Raw genomic sequence first — 20,945 nt, forward strand, 5'->3', positions numbered from 1 at the left:
GGATTTCTTCCAGACATTCAGAGCTAAACCTGGAAGGGGGCCGAGAGGGGGGAAAAGGAGGTTTTACATAGATTACTCTTTTTTAAAAAAAACAAAAACAAAAACCAGTTTCCCTGTTTTTACCTTCCTTTGCTTTATTCTCCATATTTAACATTCAACTGTCATTTTGGAGTGGGCAATAAAGGAAAAGTCTATTTACAACCAGCTCGGTCACATTACTGCAGCTTTTTAGACAGTGAATATTTTGCAGGTCTTTCAATAAACCTTCTTCCAAAACAAATATTTGACTAAGCCTAAGGTAAGGAGGGTGTCCAGTTTTGCAGTGGAAACTGAGCAACACACTATTTTTTTCCTATAAACTTGTCATTATAAAATATGGCCAAGCAGTGGAGTAGAATGTTTGCCTCAGAAAGACTAAATAGCAATAAAATTGTTAACTATGGCTGTTTGTGAGAACTACTGTCAGACTTATGATCATGTATGGAAATGTTTTCTAACTGGTGTAATTGCCACTTGGTTTGTTTTGGTTACACTGCAGATGTAAACTGTTTCTTCAGAAGACACAGAATACCATAAAGGGACTTGCCCAAAAGTTAAGTTTAACAAAAAGAGCATTATGGAAACCGCATATGGCAGCCCCAAATAGTAACTCTTATCGATGGGAGCAACGGCAGGCAGGGGAAAAAAAAGTATTTTTAAAGTTAAAACATCTTAACTGCATCAATAGAGGGAGGTAGCATAAATTTAGTTCAATACTGAACATTAAAAGAAAACTTTATAAATTATAAGAAAGCCATTCCACATATGTATACTTAGTATGTTCGATTCTATTTCTGGATGACAAGGAGATCCAAAAATATCTTGGTAGCTTAGGGTTGCCAGGTCTCTCTTCACCACCAGCGGGAGGTTTGGGGGGCGGAGCCTGAGGAGGGCGGGGTTTGGGGAGAGGCAGAACTTCAGTGCCAAAGAGTCCAATTGCCAGAGCGGCCATTTTCTCCAGGTGAACTGATCTCTATCGGCTGGAGATCAGATGTAATAGCAGGAGATCTCCAGCTAGTACCTGGAGGTTGGCAACCTTATGGTAGCTGTACCAAATTACTGTTCTTAGAGGAATATACAAGCTTTCAAACCTCACAGAACTCTTCAGGGAGAAGAGAAAAAACCCTACTCACAATCAGGCAGCAACTTTAGACAAAATAAAGCAAAGATCTGTTAAAATGCATAACAAGCCATCTGTTGCAGATAACCTGAATTCTTAAGTCCTGAGGTGAATGTTTTCTACACAGATACACATCTGAACCCAAGCAACAGACATGGCAAGCATTTATTTTAAAAGAATTTGGAGAAGGCTCGTGTGAAGCTGCTGAAACAGATACACAGGAAAACTCTGAAAATATGTTTATGATTCCATTGCACTGTAACACTCAGAAATGTAATTTGCATGCAACAACATCATGGGTTATATAAACTGATCTCCAAACTAATACTGCAACCTGTCCCTGTTATTAACATCAGCAAGGCACTGATACGTTGAGGCAGATGAGCCATGCAGATGTTTGTGATGGACCAATCTACATGTCCTACTATGCACTGGTGTTCACAGAAGCATTTCTTCAGAAGCATTTCCCTTTTTCAGACGTATATTAAATTTAAAGAACAGGAAAAGCACCAAATACTGTTATCCTAGCATACCATGGACAGTAATCCATCACAGGAAATCCCATTCCATTAAGGCACTACAGCAAGGACTAGCAGCCTACTTAACTGCCAAATCCTTCATCACTGTCACAAGAGTGCTAGTTGGGGAAGTGAACAATATAAAACTACACATCTAGTGAGCTTTCAGTTAAGCTTTAAGCTCTGACTCCAAGATCTATGAAGGGAAAGCTTAAAAAAATGACACCTGATAAATATAGGCAGTAGTTAAAAGTGAGTGTATACAAGAACATGGGAGGTATTTGGGGTGCTTGACCGATGGGCTTCAACTTTGATCTTAGACTATGCTCCCACTTCTCACATGCCACCTATTAATGAAGTGTTCACAGAGTTGCTAGACCTTTTTTCCAGAAAAGGTCCAAGTATTCCTTGACGATCATCAGGCAACATTTCTGGGGATACGGGTTATCCCTCAGATTACTGTATTTACAGAGCAACTCTGCAAATTCAAGGACTTAAATGCACGCACCTAAGTGCACTTAGGATGCCACTGTTGGACACTTCCAGCAATCTTGGTCCAGGATATCTTGGATTCAGGATCACAAAACCTCCAATGTTTTGGAGTTTATTATTTACACAATAGCTACCCTTTGAAATAATTACAAAGTTTAAAGGAATTCTCTTTAAAATCTTTGTTCTTTGACAGATTCAACAGATTCCATATACTGTGACACAGCTTATGACAGAAAAGCTACATATGAGTTTACCCTTTACATGCTGTGTGTGGGCATGTGATTGATGGACAAACCCTCATCCAACTGCTTGTAACCAGGGTGCTGTTACTCAATGTTGCCTCATCAACTTTGCATCTCCGTCTAATTAATTTTTCTTAAAATTCTAGGGAGCTATGGTATGTAAATATGAACAAACCATTATCATAAGTATATTTAGCACCATAAATATGCTTTATACATGAAGCATCATAATTTGTGAAGATGGATATTATACAAATACATCTTCAGATTTTTTCATTTGAAAATACAGCAAGTACATAAATACAAACGATGCTGTGTCATTCCTTTCAAAAGCCATTCTATTTTCAGTTCAAGTACTTTGATTGCTTAATAGCGAGGTTTAATACAAATTACATACAAAAAAGAAAAACGTTGACAGCTCCCAAACAAGGTCAGCTAATAATAATAATAAAAAAACCCTACTACTCCTATGTCAATGGCTCTCTTTTAATACTTAAACCAAAGTCAAAAAATAACTGCACCCATTCCATATGAAGTTTGGGAAGAACCAGGTATGCTCTGCAAGAAAGCAAAACAGATTGGGATTTCCCGGTTCAGACACCAAACGACGGTCTAGCCAGTACACGACCTCGCATTAAAATTTCTCACTTTAATACCCAAGTCAACACACTGTAAATTGTGCATAGCAAACACTTATTAGAATCCACAATGGAGCAACACAAATGCACTGTGGCCATCCTGGAATCCAGGAACACTTACTTCAACTACTTAGGATATCTGACAAAATATTTGACACACAGCACAATGAAATAAATTCATGTTCTCGTGACTACAATATTGCTTTTTCAAAAAGTCAGCCAGCTATCATTTATTAAATTTACACTTGCACTGCTTTGCAGAAGAGTTTTTCTCTGGATCCGAACAATTTAATTCATTATGTGTAAAACACATAAACGTTCTTTGCCTAAGACAAGTCAATGTGTATTACATCCCATCGAGTATTAACTGTATGACAAATATGAATGCTGAATCGAGAACAAAAATGGCAAACAAAAAATGCAAGAGTTCAACCACTGGAACAATCTGTTGACTTCAATAAAAGTGCGCCAACCAGAATCAGTCTATGTGCTATATTAAAAACCAACATACTTTTAAACATTTAAACGTACGTTTAAAAAAAAAGCATGTTTCCACACTGCACCATTTGGAGTCAACCAATGTATACAACTCCAAGTATTTAACTATGCTGTAAATACTGGTCTTCAGATATTTTTCTAGCTTTCAGTGCCTAAAATACTGCAATAATATATTAGGCATTAAATTACGCTAGGATTCAATCAGATTTTATTTATCACAAATGGCCAGTGGTCAAAGCAATACAAATCAGCTATTTTCAATACACTAAAAATAATTACTAGACCAATAAAATGTCTTATTTAAATTGAAATTATATATTATAAAATATAAAATACTTTATGATTGTGTGGGCACTCAATATCAACTATCCCAAAAGATTATTTAGACTAATATTTTAAAACGTCTGAAATTTGAGGGGAAAAGCAGATGAAGTTGCACCTATTTAAAAGAAATGGATTTTCATCAACCTTTTCTGTAAGAAACTGACTGATGATGGTACATTAGTTTGTTCTGAAGTTGTCATTCCATTCTACAAACCTACATAAACTAGGACTTCTTGCTTGCATTGCCATGGAGCATAATCATCACATTAAATCGCTATATTTTGAAAAGAATATAGCAAATTTTAAATGTGGGAAGGTCATCTGATTTAAACTGTTTCTACAGAGAACCATTTTATAAAAGCAAGTGGAAATTGCTTTAGCATTTTCTCCAGTCACAATACATGGAAATTTTCAAGGAATAGACTGCAAGAAATATCCCTTGCAACATTATAAAAAGCAAAAATTGTTGGATACGATCAAAAGGAGTAACAAAAAGCATTTATCATCCTCAGATAAACCAGGGATCAGGTAAACAAATTGAGGAACAGCCTGATATCCCCAGAGAGCCGCAGCCAGTTTGAGTACACAATACTGAGCTTGATGGACTGATGGTCTGATTAAGTACAGGGAAGCTTCATGTGTGTTCAATTAACATATTTGTTTAAAAATATTTACATGAGTTGTAAGCCATAGTCAAATGAGAGTTTGCAACTTCCGTAAAACTTTAACAATACTTTTTTGTAACATTTTCTAGAAACAGTTACTCAAAAATACATAAGATGTCTTGTAGCCTGCTGGAATAGCCAAGATCAATGGTTCCAACACATGCTCAAGCATTTGTTCTGAAAGCCATGGTTGGAGTGCAATTCAATTCTGGTTTGCAGGACAAATGCTAACCACAGTTTGAGTGAAACAGCAAGTAGCAATGTATTAGATTGTGCAAAAGGAAAAAAACTTCTTCGGAATGTTATTCTTGTAGTGCCAAACCACAGCACAGCATCACAGCTGAACCAAGCCATATGCTAACATTTCTGATTCCTTAACCATGGTTAAGAGACTGTGAGTCTCCCTAATCTCATGCTCATGTGCTCCATGCACCCCACCCTGCTCACATGCTCCATGCCCTCAATCCACTTCCTCTTGTCTTTCATTCAAGGTCTCCAACCCACTCCATTTTGGCATTATTATTATTTAATGTGGATTGAGATTAACTATAGCTACATTAGCTTTAAACCAGTTTGATACCCTCTTCAAGCCTCATTTACAAATGCATTTTTTTAAAAGTTCACCACATATGACATTAAATCCATTCAGACATGAGGCTAACCATTATAAGGGCTGAGAGGGGAAAGGAGATAAGAAATTAAGCAAGGAAGAAGAAATTGGGAAGAAGACAAACACAATATATAAAACATGGTGCAAGACAAATAAAGATGAAAAACAATGAGAGGCTGGGCAGTCCTGATCTCTTGTGTACAGTTAACAGACCATATTTAAGAGAAATAATGTCACTGGGTTGAAGTATATTTACCTCAGAGCAAAGTCTATTCAGGACAGAGGGCCTTGCTTCCAAATAAATGATTTGAGAAAATCATTGTCAATATTATTCCAACTAACTTGGTCAGCCAACAACATATTAGAGCCTGTATGATGAATGCTGCCAGTCAAAACAAGTCAACATTTCCACTATTCCCCCACCCAGCACACTTTAGTGTCAATTTCAGCATTTCATACACTTTACTAAATCATTTGCTAGTATTCAATTTCCTTTCTTAGCATCAACATTTTCCACCATGATTAGAGATGTGAAGGCCTAGAGGGAAAAAAATGTTAATCCCCCCCTTTCCCCTCCAGATTTCACATCTCTAACTACAATCACCAAACAACTTAATTTGGTCTGGTATCTTGCATGTAATCCCATGCAATGAATAATTCTTTTCTCCATGGTGCCGTAACAACCAGTTCTGCTGTGGAAACGGAGAGCTAAATCATAACTCATACAACCAACAACACGGACAAGTATATGCAGTGAACTGTACCTGGTCCTTGTTACATTCAGGAGGAGTATCCTTGTGTATGGCCATCTGATACTTGGCAAATAAAGTGGCCGACTGGGTGAAAGATGATCTGAATTGTGGGTCCTCAAAAGAGACTCGTACTAACCTCACCTTCAGAGCAACGAAAACACGTGTTTATTTGAATTCTAATATGTTCAAATGCTCCTGAAGGTAAGGCTAATGTATTATCTCCTCGAACCCATTTCAAAGCCTCTGCCAAGGAGACACACAAGGAAGCCCAACAACCGCAGAAGTATATCAGAATTTCAAGCAACAGCAAGCTTTTCGTGCTAGGCTGGTTCTGATCTATATGAATCGCAGTTTTTTAATCCTAGAATAGCTGAAGCTGACATGCTTAGCCACAGCAACCCTCAGTTTAGTAACTTTATATTATGTGCTCACTTAGCTCACGCAGCTTCTTCGTGAAAAATATGAAGACGAAGTGCAAATAAACTAATAAGGATTTTACTCATATTCCAGAAGGATATGCCAGTGGTTGAAACCTTAAGGTTCCTCAATGAGAAGGTCAGTAATGACATAAAAGCTTCTGCTGAGGTCAACTTTCCCATTACTTCCAATAATTGCCATACAAGGTGGAGCCATAGGAGTGTGCTGGGTGTATTCTAATGTATATTCTCTGTTCACACACAGTAACAATGAGGACCAGAGGCTTGATCTTGATCCATGTGAACTTACTGTGCACTGTAAACATGACCTAGATTTTTTTCTAAAACATACAGCGATTGCCCCACAAAGATAGGGCTGATATCCTTACATCAGTAGAGCTACTTCAAGTGGATGTGACTATTGGGGTCTTCATTACAGCACAAATATTTCTGCAAAATCTAGAAGCCAGCAAGGTTTTCTAGGACTATGATAGGAGAACCATGCTTCGTGGCCTGTGTAATAACCCAGGTTCCAGGCACAGGGCTCTGTTTTTTAGGCACTAGAGGCTATTTGTGCAACCCTGACTTTTATCATATTCTGAGTTAAAATACGATCATAACGAACATAGGAGCCAAAGTGTTGAATACACTTAACTTCAAAAGGGACTACCCATAAAGTATGACACAGTTTGGAAATGACTGCTCCACACATTTCTACTAATCTTTCACTCTATCACAGCACTCTACCTACCATTCAACTTAATTTAAACCAACAATTAGCTTTTTACCAATGATCACATTCTCCATGCCTACAATACATATCTCCTTGTTAGGAATGCTTTTATTCAACTGATGCTTGTTAAGAAATGTCAACTCGTTTCAAAACTGTTACTCTTCTCTAAAGTGACTCTTATTTGCCACTTTTATTTTTTGAAAAGAACCATGCATTTTTCAGCGCCGAAGGCTGGTATTCTGCCATGATGGCAGGCAGAACACTGTATTTTGGGGTATGGGCAGGAAGTAGTCAGGTGAAGAGAGAGGAACTAGAGATGGGGAAACCAGGCTGGAATTGCCAGAAGGCAAAAAAGCTGCAATTTGAACGGGAGCGCCAATGCTACATTGAGGTCAGAGGTCTTGTTAAGGAGGACTGCAGAGTGGGAATAAAACTGAGCTCTGCCTGGTATTCGGATGAGCTCAAGCAGCATGCATTTGGGATAATAATTGTTTGTGTTTTAAGAAAGCTGAACAGCATTCTACAAAAGTCAGTGTGTTCCCCAGCTTCTCCCCACCAACGATAACAATTGGAACAGAAATTAACTAGGACAGAAGGACAGAAGGGACTGACATGTAGAAACACAAGGTTAAAGCAAAGGACTTGAGTTTATGTAAAGAGAAAGAGAAGGGAAAGCATTTCATGCAACAGACTTCACTCACTCAACAGACTTCACTCACTCATCACACTTCACTCACTCATCACAACTTTGCTTAATCTCCCCATCCCTTCCTGAAGTGCATCATACTTTATGGATAGGACCTCCGGCATGAATTTAACTCAAGAGACTAACATCCAACAGCAAGCATTCCTCATAATTATGAGTATTAGTCCAACACGTTTTAGTCCCAGTGGAACTGTTCATTGTAGAAATTGAACCACAATTTAAAAAATCTAGATTACCCTACTGTTAAAAGAGGATATATTGTGTATTTCACATGCCCTCCTGTTCCTCCTTCCAGAACATTACTAAAATCTATGCGAATGTGTTGGCATCTCTTTAATCATTTGTGGCACCAATGAGATCTGCAAAACCAGCTTGTATTCTCAGGACCTTCAGTTCATACCATTTTATAAGCATCTATGGAATATTACTGAAAAATAATGGCAAATTGCTTCAAAATAAACGCAAGTGAGATGGAGGGTTTGTATAAAGCTTACGCTGTCTGACCTGACTGGCGGTTGGTTTATCAGGTGGGTCCTTGTGAATAACCATCTGATAACGTTTATAGACCTGGTAAGACTCCTGAAATGTGGCTTTGAACTGGGAACTTGGTGGAGATGATCTCACCAGCCTCACCTTCCAAAGAATTAGAGACAGTCATTATTGCAATAACAACAGAAGAACTAGAACAGTAAGAATAGCTAGAAATTAATTTTGCAATAACAGAAACACTGACAATAGTTTATAAACTTTTAAGCTATTATTTCCTTTTGTACGTTTTAACACAAAAATTCTGCAACCTACTGATGCAAACTTATTTTCTACCTCATTTTTATTTTCAGCAGGGGAATATCTAGATGTAAAGTAACTATTGGGTTTATTTCCCAATTTTTGATTTATAAAACTTCAAAAAAAACAACAACCCAGCAATACAAACCTGTATAAAATAAGTTGTATATTTTCTACGCATGGATACAAAAATTATACTAATGTAAATTTAAAAGTGGAGGCTGAGTTCTATAATCATAACAAAAAGGTAAACAAACTTGCTATATAAGAACACACTGAGGGAAATTTGAGGGTTTGTAGCAAACAACTTTTCATCTGGAAAGAGTAGACCTTCCTGAAAAACCAGATTTTCACATCTGCTTTGGCTCTCACGATCAATATTTAACCAATCTTTATGAACAGAATTGCTGAGCTTTTCTTTCATCTAACTAAACCCTTTGTAGTATGTCCTGAGTTCCATTAACACATCATGCCCAAGTTTGGAAGTGTTTCGATGCACCTCCTTTTTCATTCTTACAAAGAGTATACCACAACTCCTCATAAGACAGTCATATCCAAACTGGGAAAATCAGCAATTTTGCACCTGGTATTAGTGTGTTGTTAGTGCTAAATAAGCTATCTTGGACCTTAATGGGAAAAGTGGTGTAGATATATTTTAAATAAATAAGCTGAAAGCTTTTTATTTTAAAGTGAGATTACTGAATTCTACTGCCAACGGATGCTTAAGGGATTGATTCTCATTGCTAAGGCTCAGGTTGAATGAACTCTGGGTCACTCTGTTTGTAAGCTCAAGAGAAAAAAATATATTTTGAATCAGGCTCTGACTACGCATCATGCCATGCAAGAGACCAAGCAAACATGCTATATGGCCAAGTGCTGAGCATAGCCACGAAGAGATAGCAACTGGAAATCAACAGACTCAAAAATCATGTTTAGTGTAAGTCAAATGACTACCTAGGTCAGAGACAAGCTAAAGCAGAAGCAAAAATGGGACAGAGACAGGAGATGACACATGACAAGAGAAGGGTTTCAAACATGGCAAGGAAACATGGAACATGTTCAAGGGAAAGGAAACATGGCAAGGGAAACCTTACTGGAAGAAACATTACAAGCTTGGGGAATGGAACCAAGGAACAGGCAACATTCATAAGGGACACGGTTATAAGCCAGGAGAACAGGAAAAGCCACATGCTTCAGAAGCTTAAGTAACTAGTTCTTTGAATATCTAAAGATTTGGAGCAATGGCAAAGGAGAGTTAGTTCCCTTAAGTGACTCTCGCACACAAAAGGTTCTTAACACTAGAGTTACAAACCTGAGCCATGATAAGGCCTTTTGAGGCTCTCCTTCCAAGAGGAGCTTGGTCATGTGTCCATAGATGACCCTTCCCTTGCCCAAAACGTCAGCCCATGAAGGAAGGAATGAACAGCATTTCCTGCTCACCCAACTGAACTCTAATAGAGAACTGCAAATCCAAAATGGCAGTACCCATAGCGTCCTCGCTTTCCTTCTAACATTAAAGGAGGCATAAGTTCTGCTTATGGCAGCTTTCTTTCATTCCCTATGGATGCACAGCATCAGCCTAGCAATGAGTGGTCTGAAAGCCAAAACTGTTATCTCAAGAACAGTCTGGTGCACACAACAGCAGCCAAGAATATATAACTATTACATACCTGCATTAGCTGCCTTGCAGATAATTTTCAGCACACTGTCCAAGACTACATGGACAGTCCAAGAAATTATCAAAATTTGGCCTGCCATTTAGTTGTAAAATTTTTTTTAGTAAATATGGATGTAAAAAATTGCATCCCAGCATATTTAGCACCACTGAACAGGTTTGTATGTTAATAGATTCACATGCGATTTATAGGTACAAGTATAGTATTAGTGTCCTTCTAATAAGTTAAGAATAATTTTTTTTATCTTTCGTCATCTAAAATATATATAGTACAGAATATATAGGTATAGATATCAGAAAGGACACTACATTTCTACATTTAATAACCTCATTAGGGCTTTGTTATCTTTGTTTTTTATGTGTAGGGTTACCTATTCAGATGGAACTATAGCGCCCTCTTGTGCCCCAGCACAGTACACCTTCACTTAAGTTTTATACATATGCAAAACAAAATCCCTGGGGAAAGAACATGAAAGCAAATAACCCTTTTAAAATATCAAAGCCTTGTCTAATGTGACCACTGACTACCATTTGTCCTGTTTTTGAATTTAAAATTACCCCCCAGTAACAGACTATTTTGCCTCGAAAGTTAACAATGCCGCTAAAATAACCAGAACTCTCCACATTTATATTGCTTGTATTAATACCTCTAACTGGTGCACAGCTTCAGAAGGCAAGGTGACAAAAACGAAGTCTTCAATTGATTTCAGCGGGTTTGCTTTAGGCTCAGACCTTTGGGAAATCTGAGGTTCTTCTTGAAGTGCATGGTTCCCTGTCTGGTTCTGAAGGCGTTTCTGCATTTTCTGCTCCTTCCGTATGTCCTTGGCCTTACGACAGGGCGGTTTGCTTAAGTCTGCTCCTTTGCCTGGAATGACAACTTACATGTTTTCTGTGGGAAATTACCCAGAAGGCGAAAATATTGTAAGCAAAAAGGCACTCTGCCCTTGTGTTGCTCCCTTAAAAATGTCAGCAGCATAAGTATTTCCTCATTCATATATGAGATAAAGTTTACTCCAGCTGTCAAAGAATAAAGCAGATATATAAACCTATGAAGCTGGCCAGGAACTGGATTAAGTAATTAGAATTGTAACAGCCAAATTACAACACAGAGCAATGTTACTGGGCTTAAAAGAGAAGAAGTTGATTTTTATACCCCACTTTTTTCTACTGTAAGGAGTCTCAAAGTAGCTTACAATCGCCTTCCCTTTCCCTCCCCACAACATGCACCTTGTGAGGTAGGTGGGGCTGAGAGAGCTCGAGAGAACTGTGACTGGCCCAAGGTCACCCAGCAGGCTTCATGTGGAGGAGTGGGGAATCAAACCCAGCTCTCCAGATTAGAGTCCACTGCTCTTTACCACTACACCACGCTGGCTCTCTCCGTACACTGTAGACTAGGGTGGGGGGGAACAAAGTTACCTAGGGACCAAGGGCCTTGATCTTTGCACCTAAAAATGCTAAAAGGTTATTGAAACCACAGCAGACTTGCTACTTAAAATTGCGATGCCAGCATTATAGAATTTGAAATACTATTCCACCCACAAATTGTGACTGAAATTTCATAGTTAAGAACCATCTCTATTGCTTCCTGCATTTTTTTAAAAAAATGTTTCAATACAGCTTTTGGCCAGAACTAGAATCCTGGCTTGGTGGTACAAAACTAACTTAGGTTAAACAATGTGCTTGCATTTGTTAGTTATAGGTGTTATTGCTAAATCAAGATTTCTTGACCAAGCTGTACATTACAGGAGGGAAGGAAAAAATAGCCTGTTCAAGCATTGTAATCTTACAGAATTCTGGAGGGATGATTTAGGGGCTACCGGTGATTTCTAAATTGTTTTCCTGTCCCATAGTTGCTTGTGGGGCCCCAGCTTCTATTAGCAGATACTGAGCTAAAATTAATTTAAAATATTAGGGTGATTGCAGTTTACAGTTCAAGGTCAGTGGAACAGGCTCCTGTTGATAACAACAGCTACCATGACCTCTCTTAAAATAAAAGAATGCAACAAGCACTTTTCCTCTTCTGTAATAGGCAGCTGAGCACAACACCATCAGCAATCCAAGAAACTACAGACTGAGTCAAAAAGTCAGCAACAGAACTCCAAAGGAGCTTTCCTATGGCTCCCATCACAAGGAGAGGATGCCCTAGAAATGAATGGCTGGGAGACTTCAGAAAGGGAAAGGAGTTCCAATCATGCTTTCACCACCATTTTAATTCCTGACTCTCCCCGGTTCCTACCAAAAATGTAGCATACATGAAGTTGCCTCATATGGAATCAGACCATCAAGGTCAGTACTGTCTACTCAGACTGGCAGCAAGGTCTCAGGTAGAGGACTTTCACATCACCTGCTGCCTGGTCCTCTTAACTGGGGATGCTGGGAATTGAACCTGGAACCTTCTGCATGCAAAGCAAAAGCTCTTCCACTGAGCCACGTCCCCTCCCAGCAACTCACACAAGCCCTCCATGAGCCTCCAACTGCTGCCTAGGGAGTGGGGGGTGCACCAGACATCCTTAGCCTGACCCTACCCAACAGGCAACCGCTGCTGTCAGCAAAACCATGTCTCTTGCCTCCACTGAAAGTGGGGTCTAGGTACATCTATAACCAAGCCACTGCCTCTGTTCAAGCTCCCCTCGCACCATCATTGGGACTGGGGTTTAAGTGCAGCTAAAGAGACCAGCTCCAAGCCTCAAGCAGTTGGAAGTGTGGGGCTTTCTCTGAGGCCATCTTCAAAGCTGCGGTTTCACAGATGGTCTCTTGAGTTGACCGGAGACCCTTGCTGCCATAGACAGCCCCAACGGGCCAGCTGGCTTCCTCTCTCATCACTCACTGCTTCACCCCTAGTAAATTCCAGGGTGGGGCAGATAACATCCAGTGAAGCCAGGCCACTGCCTGGCTCTGAGGCCTAGCTGAAGCTGTTTCAGCACCCTCAACTAAGATTTGAAGGGGGGGGAACCAAAACTGAAAACAAAAGGTTCTGAGTAGAAAACTGGAGCTGCTCAGTGCAGACAGGATGCTGTGAACCTGCTCCTTGCCAGGCAGAGCCAAACTGAGAAACCCAGAGCAAGTCCCTCTCACTGAAGTCAGGAAAAAGCTCACAACCCTGACTGTGTCTAGGAGGCATTTCTCCCAACATTCTAGACCGCAGCACCCTAAGAACCACTGGAGAACGTAGGTGTTACATTAGTTTGTCAGGCTTCTACATTATAAACCTGAGGTCTTCAGCTCATGGGTCAGGACCCCCACATGGCTACAGCGCCCTACTAGATGGGTTGCAAGCCCCTAAAAAGCAACCATTTTTCTTCTGCTTTTTAAAGTCCCTACTGATGGAGCTCAAGTACAGCGAGCAAGGACACCTCTTCTTGTGCATATGCTGAGATAAGCAGCAGGCCAGTGAGGTGAGGACACTTAGTTACAGGGCTGATGCCTTTTTGTTGAAGCTAAGGACCCCCTCCCTGAAGCAAAGCCAGGCCACCCCCAACAATCACAAGGCCATAACTGACTCCTTTTCCTGTCAGGTGACTGTAATGTCACATGACTTCCTGTCACATGCATGTACCTTAGTGGGTCCCATGCTACTGTCCCTGTTCTTGAAAGAATTATCATTGTTATCAACTACCTGGTTTGGGAGGTGCATGACCAACTTTAGCTGGATTCAATGGCTTGCTCAAGTTGGCCTTATCTTTCTCGTTACAGGGTTCAGTGTGTCCAGAGTCTGTCTTTACAATTATTTCTCCTTTTATTTCTTCCTCTTCACTCTCCACCTTTTCTGTGTAAATATTGTCGGGTTCTAGTTCAGATTGGCTGGTGTCTGGTTCATTCTTTAACAAAACATTACAGCCAGTATCTTCTGTGTGGGAATCCATGGGTTCCCCTGTAAAGAATAATATGAACTGTTAACACAATAGAAAGAACAACTCATACACCATGATGCAATGCAATTATTATTTAATATGAAACAAAATCTCTCCACTACCATTGCTACAGAACAAAAAACAAATGTGGTCTTTGAAAGCTGGTTTTACCAATCACTGTTGTCTTTGGATGCCATTTTTAATTTGACTCAAAAAGCAATTAACTATTTCTAATAGAATATATATTATCATTGAATTTTTCCAGTTCTGTAGTCCTAGTGCATTATTTATCGGATGTCTTTGCTGTCTGATGAACTGCTTCTTATATTTTGTAATCCTCCTCCGGCTAATAACAATCTGTATATAAAATAAGAGAAGGACATGCATATCTAGGGGTGGATGTCCATTTGCAGCTGACAATAGGAACGGATAACATTGGTTTATGCATGTAAAACAAACCTCTACACTGGTTTGTGTGTTCTGTTCCTCATGTCACACAGAAGGATCGAGGGGGTATCTGGAACAGCTTTTCCACATATGCAAAACATTTGCTGGATCTAAGCAACTACCAGCATTCTCTAAAATTAAGGGATTCATGCAGATGAGGTTTATATATCTTGAACTCTGTCTGAATTCAAATTTAAAAAGCCGCCCTGACAACATTAGTAAATATCCGGTTATTAGGATTAAAAAATGTTTTAAATTGCTGAAACAAACTGCATGACAACCTCAAGTGTGTTGAATTTAGTTGTCATCACAATCTCTCACAGATATTTTTAAACAGCCAGACATATTCAACAATCAAAATAGTTTAACATTTCACAGACACAAATAAATTACATGCATTCTAAGTTCAACAAAATTGAACCATAGCGTGACGTTTCACAATTTATTATTTTACCAGGAGACTGTACTATGAACCAGAATTCAGCATTCATTGGTTAACAAAGAAAGATAGCTATTGCCCTCTGTAATTTACATACTACTAACCTCTTCTTGGAAAACATACACTGCAGAGCACAAAACTCACTCATTTTCAAAGGACCTCTTTACCTTCACTATTTATTTTAGAAGTCTCCCCTTTTGTTAGGAATCTCGGCATCTTCTTTAGAACTTTCTTATGGGATTTAGAAGGCTGGAAATGCAAAACACGGCATCTAGCAAACAAAGAGAAATATTTTGAGATGTCTCCCAATTAATAGAGTACTTGAAGCATGAAACTGATTTGTAGTGTATTACCCAAAGGCACTATTTACTCAAAAGGCAGACATTTTAAAACTTTTTTGGCTTTCTAAAAAAATAGGGGGGGGGTTGTCTTCCACTTGGGTATACAAATCCACTGAGCGTGAGAGCTGACTCAGTGCACACGCAGAGAAACCTCTGGAGAAACTGCACCAACTCATTCACCAGGATAGGAGTGGCAGTGAAAGCCATGCTGAGTCTGCAAATACCGCCTTTTAAGCTGCTTTGTATTGCAAGGGGAGAGAGGAGGAGTCAGACGGACTTGGTGGCTAGCTGTAGAAACTGGCAAAGAGCAAGAAGCAGCAGGAACAGCTGAGGTGGATTTGCCCCTCTACTGACCCCTGTTTCTAGCTCAGAATAGTTCTCCACACCAGCTTTTGCTTCTTCCCCTGTGCTACAGTTTGTAGTTGCCTAGTAGTTCAGCCCCCCCCCCCGAGAAAAACTCAAAAAGCCCATGGGTTGTAAAACAGTTTAGCACAACATTAACTGTAGCTGTTATGAGTTTGTGGACATTTGAGTTAGAGAAGGATAAGGGGCAAGTCATTAATTTTACTCGTCCTGCTGGACTGGAGACACTACATCTTCTGTTGGAAAAATGTGACTTCGCAGTCTACTGAAAACAGGCGTGAACAGTGCATTCCTAAGGAGAGTTACATCCTTCTAACCTCATTGATTTCAATGGGTTTAGAAGGCTATAAGTCTGTTTAGGACGGTACTGCCAGGCAGTCAATTTATCTGAGCCTTTGCCTAATGGTTCTACTTTGGGGGGGGGGGGGCATCAACATAAAAAAGTGAGTATTTTTTTAATTGAAACAGTGTGAGCTAAAACTACTTGTGAACACTTACAATGCAGAAAGGTGCAAAAAATAAAAGTAACTGATTTTCTTCTGTAGTGCATATTATTTATTGTATATTGATTACTATGTAATAAAAACATTTAGTATAATCAGCCTCCCCACTCCCAGTAATATTCATGGCAGAGCAGATGTTAGATTTATAATATAATATGATCTTACCTTATTGTATATTGAGGACAACATGTCCGATTCATAATGGGCTTGTAAACATATTTTCCACTCCTGAAAAATTATGTTTAAAACACATTTTACAAATTCTTAAAACAGTGTTATCCTAAACACATGCATTAATAGCTAAGAACATAAGAACATAGGAAAAGCCCTGCTCAATCAGACCAAGGCCCATCAAGTCCAGCAGTCTGTTTACACAGTGGCCAACCAGGTGCCTGGTCTGGCTAATTCTGGCTAATCAACTCAAATTTTCCATCTGCTACATGAAATATTCCCTAATTGACAGTCATATACCAGTCTTTTAAAACTAACATAAATGCATCTACATGAAAGTTCCACAACCTTTAGTAGAATTTACACTTATTTAGGATTGTAGCTGGAAACCTAAATCCTAAATGCAGTAGAGTGGGGGAAAGTTCTCCTGTATAGGTTGATTCCAAATAAATATTTGTCAGCTACTGATGCTGAGCACTGGTGGTTCTATACCAGGTATAAATCCTGTTACTTTATAGTTTAAATGGTAAGTGAAGCACTTTACAATAAACCACTGTGTCTGATAAAATATTTCACGAAACATATGATTTGTCCCCATTAATGAATTCGAACACTTCCTGAGAGTATAAGGGTTATACAGGAGCAGGAAAAGAATAGCAAATGACTTCATACTTATTTATCGACTGGTGTAGTCAAAGGAGAACTTGAGTCCATAAAAGGCCAAATTAAAGTCCCTTTAAAGTGCCCACAAGGCTAAATTAAACATTATGTTTGTGTGTATAAAATGCCATCAAGTCACAGCTGACCTATGGCGTCCCCATAGGATTTTCAAGACAAGTGATTAAGCAGAGGTAGTTTGCCATTGCCTTCCTCTGCAAAGTCTCCCTTGGTGGTCTCCCATTCAACTACCAATCTAGCTTAGCTTCCGAGTTCAGACTATACCAGACCAAAGTAAACATTATGCTCAAGCTAAAAGACTGAGAATAGACCACGGAATCATGTACTTGCTTTCCTTGCAATCCATCTCTAAAGCAAAATCCCCCCTCCTGCTTTCACTGTAGTTAAGGGCTGAAATAAATATAGGAAGTAACTGTGCATGAACCAAACCAGGTTTCTCAATTGGAGCATGAAGCTTAATGTGAGATGAAGAGCCCATGCTTCAAAGAAAGTTTCCTGTCACTGAGCTGCCATATAAATTCAGCTCAGATCTTTACCACCTTTCCAGGACATGGTGAACCATGTCTGAAATACCAGAGCATATCAATTAGTTTGTCTCGAATCTGGAACTGCGGTTCAAGCACTCAGTAGCAGAACATAGGTACAACATTTCAAGGTTCAGTCCCTGAGATCTCTGGTTAAAAAGCAAAGCAAGGAAAGATCTCTAAAACCTCAGGAAGCTACTGCTTGCAAGAATAAACAGGACAAAGCTACATTCATCAATTGATTCGGGGTAAGACAGGTCCTTATAGTAAGGGTACAAATGTGGCAGTAGCAACTTGTTTCACCGTCTACACTATTACACTCCTCGTCTCCTTTGGTGACAAGGATTGAGAAGTAACAGATGAATGCAGAAAAGCCAAGAATGGGAAATAAGTTTCATTTTTAACTCCGCCACTGCACAGCAGGACTATACTTATGAGAAAAATGAAAGACTGCTATACCTGGCAAAATACTATGACATTTAAATATTGACATTTTGACACTGAATACTGAATCAAATTAAGCTGACACAGTTCAGAAGACTCTTCCTTGATTCACCTTCGCCATCCTCTGTCTATAAGATCTTGATAATCTTGAACAGTCAATGAATGCGCCCACATGCCTGGAATAAACAGACAAACAAGGTAGTGAAATAGATTTCCCTTTCAAATAACAATGTGATAGTAAAAGCAGTCTCTAGGGAAAGCTGTTGGTGTAAAAGGCCCCAGCACTCTTTGAACCAAACGTTTGAGGAACTGCCATTGAAAGCATATTAAAATACAAATCTTGTGTGACACCATTGAAACCAGACCCTCAATAAATTTCTCAACATTTGTACTACCATTTGTTTTTCATACACACTACACATGGGCAGAGAGTCAACAACAACCCGTTCCACTGATTGTGCCACCTCCCATTAGGACCACACCACTAATAGGTAATTGTGGACTCTGGAATAAATTGGGGATCCCACTGACCTTGTGAGCATCAGCACTGGGCCCACCCTTAGTGTGTGTGTGTGTAAAGTGCTGTCAAGTCGCAGCTGACTTATGGCGACCCTTTTTGGGGTTTTCATGGCAAGAGACTAACAGAGGTGGTTTGCCAGTGCCTTCCTCTGCCCAGCAACCCTAGCATTCCTTGGTGGTCTCCCATCCAAATACTAACCAGGGCTGACCCTGCTTAGCTCCTGAGATCTGACGAGATCAGGCTAGCCTGGGCCATCCAGGTCAGGGCTGCCCTTAGTACTGATGTGTAAATAAATAAAGGTGCCATGCTTCCCGGCACTGAGAGGAGACGCAGGATGTCCAGATAAGATGACTCACCAATGGTCTCTTTAACACAGACAGGTCCAGAAACTAACCCTCTCTCCATACCTTCTCTCTCTTCCCCCAGCTAGGTTATCCGACTAGCCAGTCCTTACTACTGAACTGCCAACTCATTTCCCCCATCTTTTACTATCAATTTATCTCCTAACCCACCACTGTTTCCCAAGCCTCTCTATGCTTGGGTCATTACACCAACTGCCCAGTGGCAGCATGGCAGCTTTCTGGTTCAGTTAGCCAAACAAGTCATGAAAACATTTGGGGTGGGGGGTGGGGGGAAAGGTGACAGGATTACACCTGGAAGCAAGATTCTTGTAAAACACCTCTCCAGTTTTAAATCTAATATGCTCAGAACAAGAATCCTAGATGTCAGAGTCAAATGCTCTGGGTGGGTTTTAGAATTGGCAACTCTTGGTTGGGGAGGGTGGAGCGTGAGGAGGGTGGGTATAATGTCATAGAGTCCACCTTCCAAAGCTGCCATTTTCTCTGGGTGAACGGATGTCGCCTGGAGATCAGTTGCAATCCCAGGAAACCTCCAGACGCAACCTGGAACTTGGCAACCCCTAGCGGGCTTCACGACATCATCTCATTAAAACACAAGGTGCTCTAAGAAAAGGAAAAGGCAAGTTGCAGTGTATGACCTGCATCTGGCTAGCTACAGCCCCGGGAAGTTTAGCCAAACCCGGTTCTCCACGAGAACGTACATTCAGATAAAAGCAATGTACCGTATACTCTCTTTTTTATATAATTTTTTTTATTTTTATAACAAAACAAAACAAATGCAATAACAAAAAGAAAATAAAAAGAAAATACAAAAGAGTATCAATTGTATGCTCTAATTAATACAATCATAGTTACAAAGTTGTAAAGTTCAAAAAACAAAAATACCCTTTTGACCTTAAAAAGTGACCCATCACCAGACTTCCAAAGAAGTGTCTAAACAGTTTTAACAATTACATTAACAGTAAAATAGAAAAGTAATAGAACTTGTTTCTGTAACTCACTAATTAAAATAGTAAAATCCATTTTTGCCAGTTTATCCCAATCTGAGACGGCCTTTGCCCAAGGTTTTTTTTTTTTTTTTAAATTCTTCCATATCTTTTCCATGTAGGAATTCTGTTAATTTGGCCAGCCTCACATACATCCATAGTTTCTCTCTCCAGTCACGAACTGAAGGTTTATTCGCTTGCCAAACCCGGTTCTCCACAAGAACGCACATCCAGCTAAAAGCAGCGGACCGTCTACTCCCAACCCTTCCAACACGCTGAACGTTTAGCAGACCCGCACCCAGCCTGGGAACCTGCGACGTAGAGGGCACATTGGGTCCACACCGCCTGCGTTCATTAAAAAAAACAACCACCATATATAGGCACGCCGGGCACAAACCAACACAGCAAATAACGTGTGTCCCGCCGCCAAATCCTCGCCCCTTTTTTTCTGGCTAGTTCCCACAGCCCGGCCAGCCGTCTTACTCCCCGACCCGCTTGGCCGACAACAGTCAACCCCCAACCCCCGCCCCATCGCGATCCCCCACCGTAAGAGAAGTTGCCCCTGTCGTCCTTGCAGTAGCCGCAGCGGTAACCGTCCTCTCCTCCGAAATACTCCACGATGCTGAGGGAGCTGCCCCCCGTCGTCGCCGCCGCCATCCTTGCCGGCTTCCTTTCCCCCCCCCCCCCTCTCCGCCGGCCCTGAGAGACCCTTCAGGGGCTCCCGGAAGAAGGGACCGCAGCTGCCGCCGCCGCCGCCGCCGCCATCTTAACCAAGGGCAAAAGTCCGGGCGGCGGGACGAAGGGGCTGTTTCCGGGTCTAGGACCGCGGCCCTTAGAGCGCTCCCTTTGCGGGGGAGAAAGGCGGTGGGCGCACGCGGGAGTCAGGACGAGCTCTCACGCATAGAGCTTGCAGTGCTTGCGCCCTTTTATCTTTGGAGGGGAGAAAGTTAGATGATTAGATAAAGCTCCCCCCTCCACCACCAATCTGCAGGCATCGCTTGTTGTGTTTATCCGCCAGAGCAAAAGTCTTGCGGCGCCTGAAGGAAACGTCTATCATGACATCAGCTTCGTTTTCATAGCGCGGTTCATGGGGGGGGGGGGGACT

General features: G+C 40.5%; 1 protein-coding gene across 3 annotated transcripts in view; it reads right to left on the reverse strand.

The window, feature by feature from the left end:
* ATE1 (arginyltransferase 1) overlaps positions 1-20,497 on the reverse strand; it is a 76,577-nt gene extending 56,080 nt beyond the window's left edge. The window contains exons 1-8 of one of the 3 annotated variants that reach the window (XM_056849425.1): positions 20,386-20,497; positions 18,088-18,151; positions 16,324-16,386; positions 15,119-15,222; positions 13,831-14,085; positions 10,862-11,079; positions 8,258-8,386; positions 5,911-6,039 (exon numbers count right to left, since the gene is read on the reverse strand). In XM_056849425.1, the coding sequence (XP_056705403.1) occupies positions 5,911-6,039; positions 8,258-8,386; positions 10,862-11,079; positions 13,831-14,085; positions 15,119-15,222; positions 16,324-16,386; positions 18,088-18,151; positions 20,386-20,497 (1,074 nt within the window). The remainder of the gene's footprint in view (positions 1-5,910; positions 6,040-8,257; positions 8,387-10,861; positions 11,080-13,830; positions 14,086-15,118; positions 15,223-16,323; positions 16,387-18,087; positions 18,152-20,385) is intronic. The other 2 variants (XM_056849426.1, XM_056849427.1) reach the window with 2 other exon arrangements.
* Positions 20,498-20,945: the final 448 nt, after the last annotated feature.

The sequence above is a fragment of the Euleptes europaea genome, chromosome 5 (assembly GCF_029931775.1).
Source record: "Euleptes europaea isolate rEulEur1 chromosome 5, rEulEur1.hap1, whole genome shotgun sequence".
Classification (NCBI taxonomy): domain Eukaryota; kingdom Metazoa; phylum Chordata; class Lepidosauria; order Squamata; family Sphaerodactylidae; genus Euleptes; species Euleptes europaea.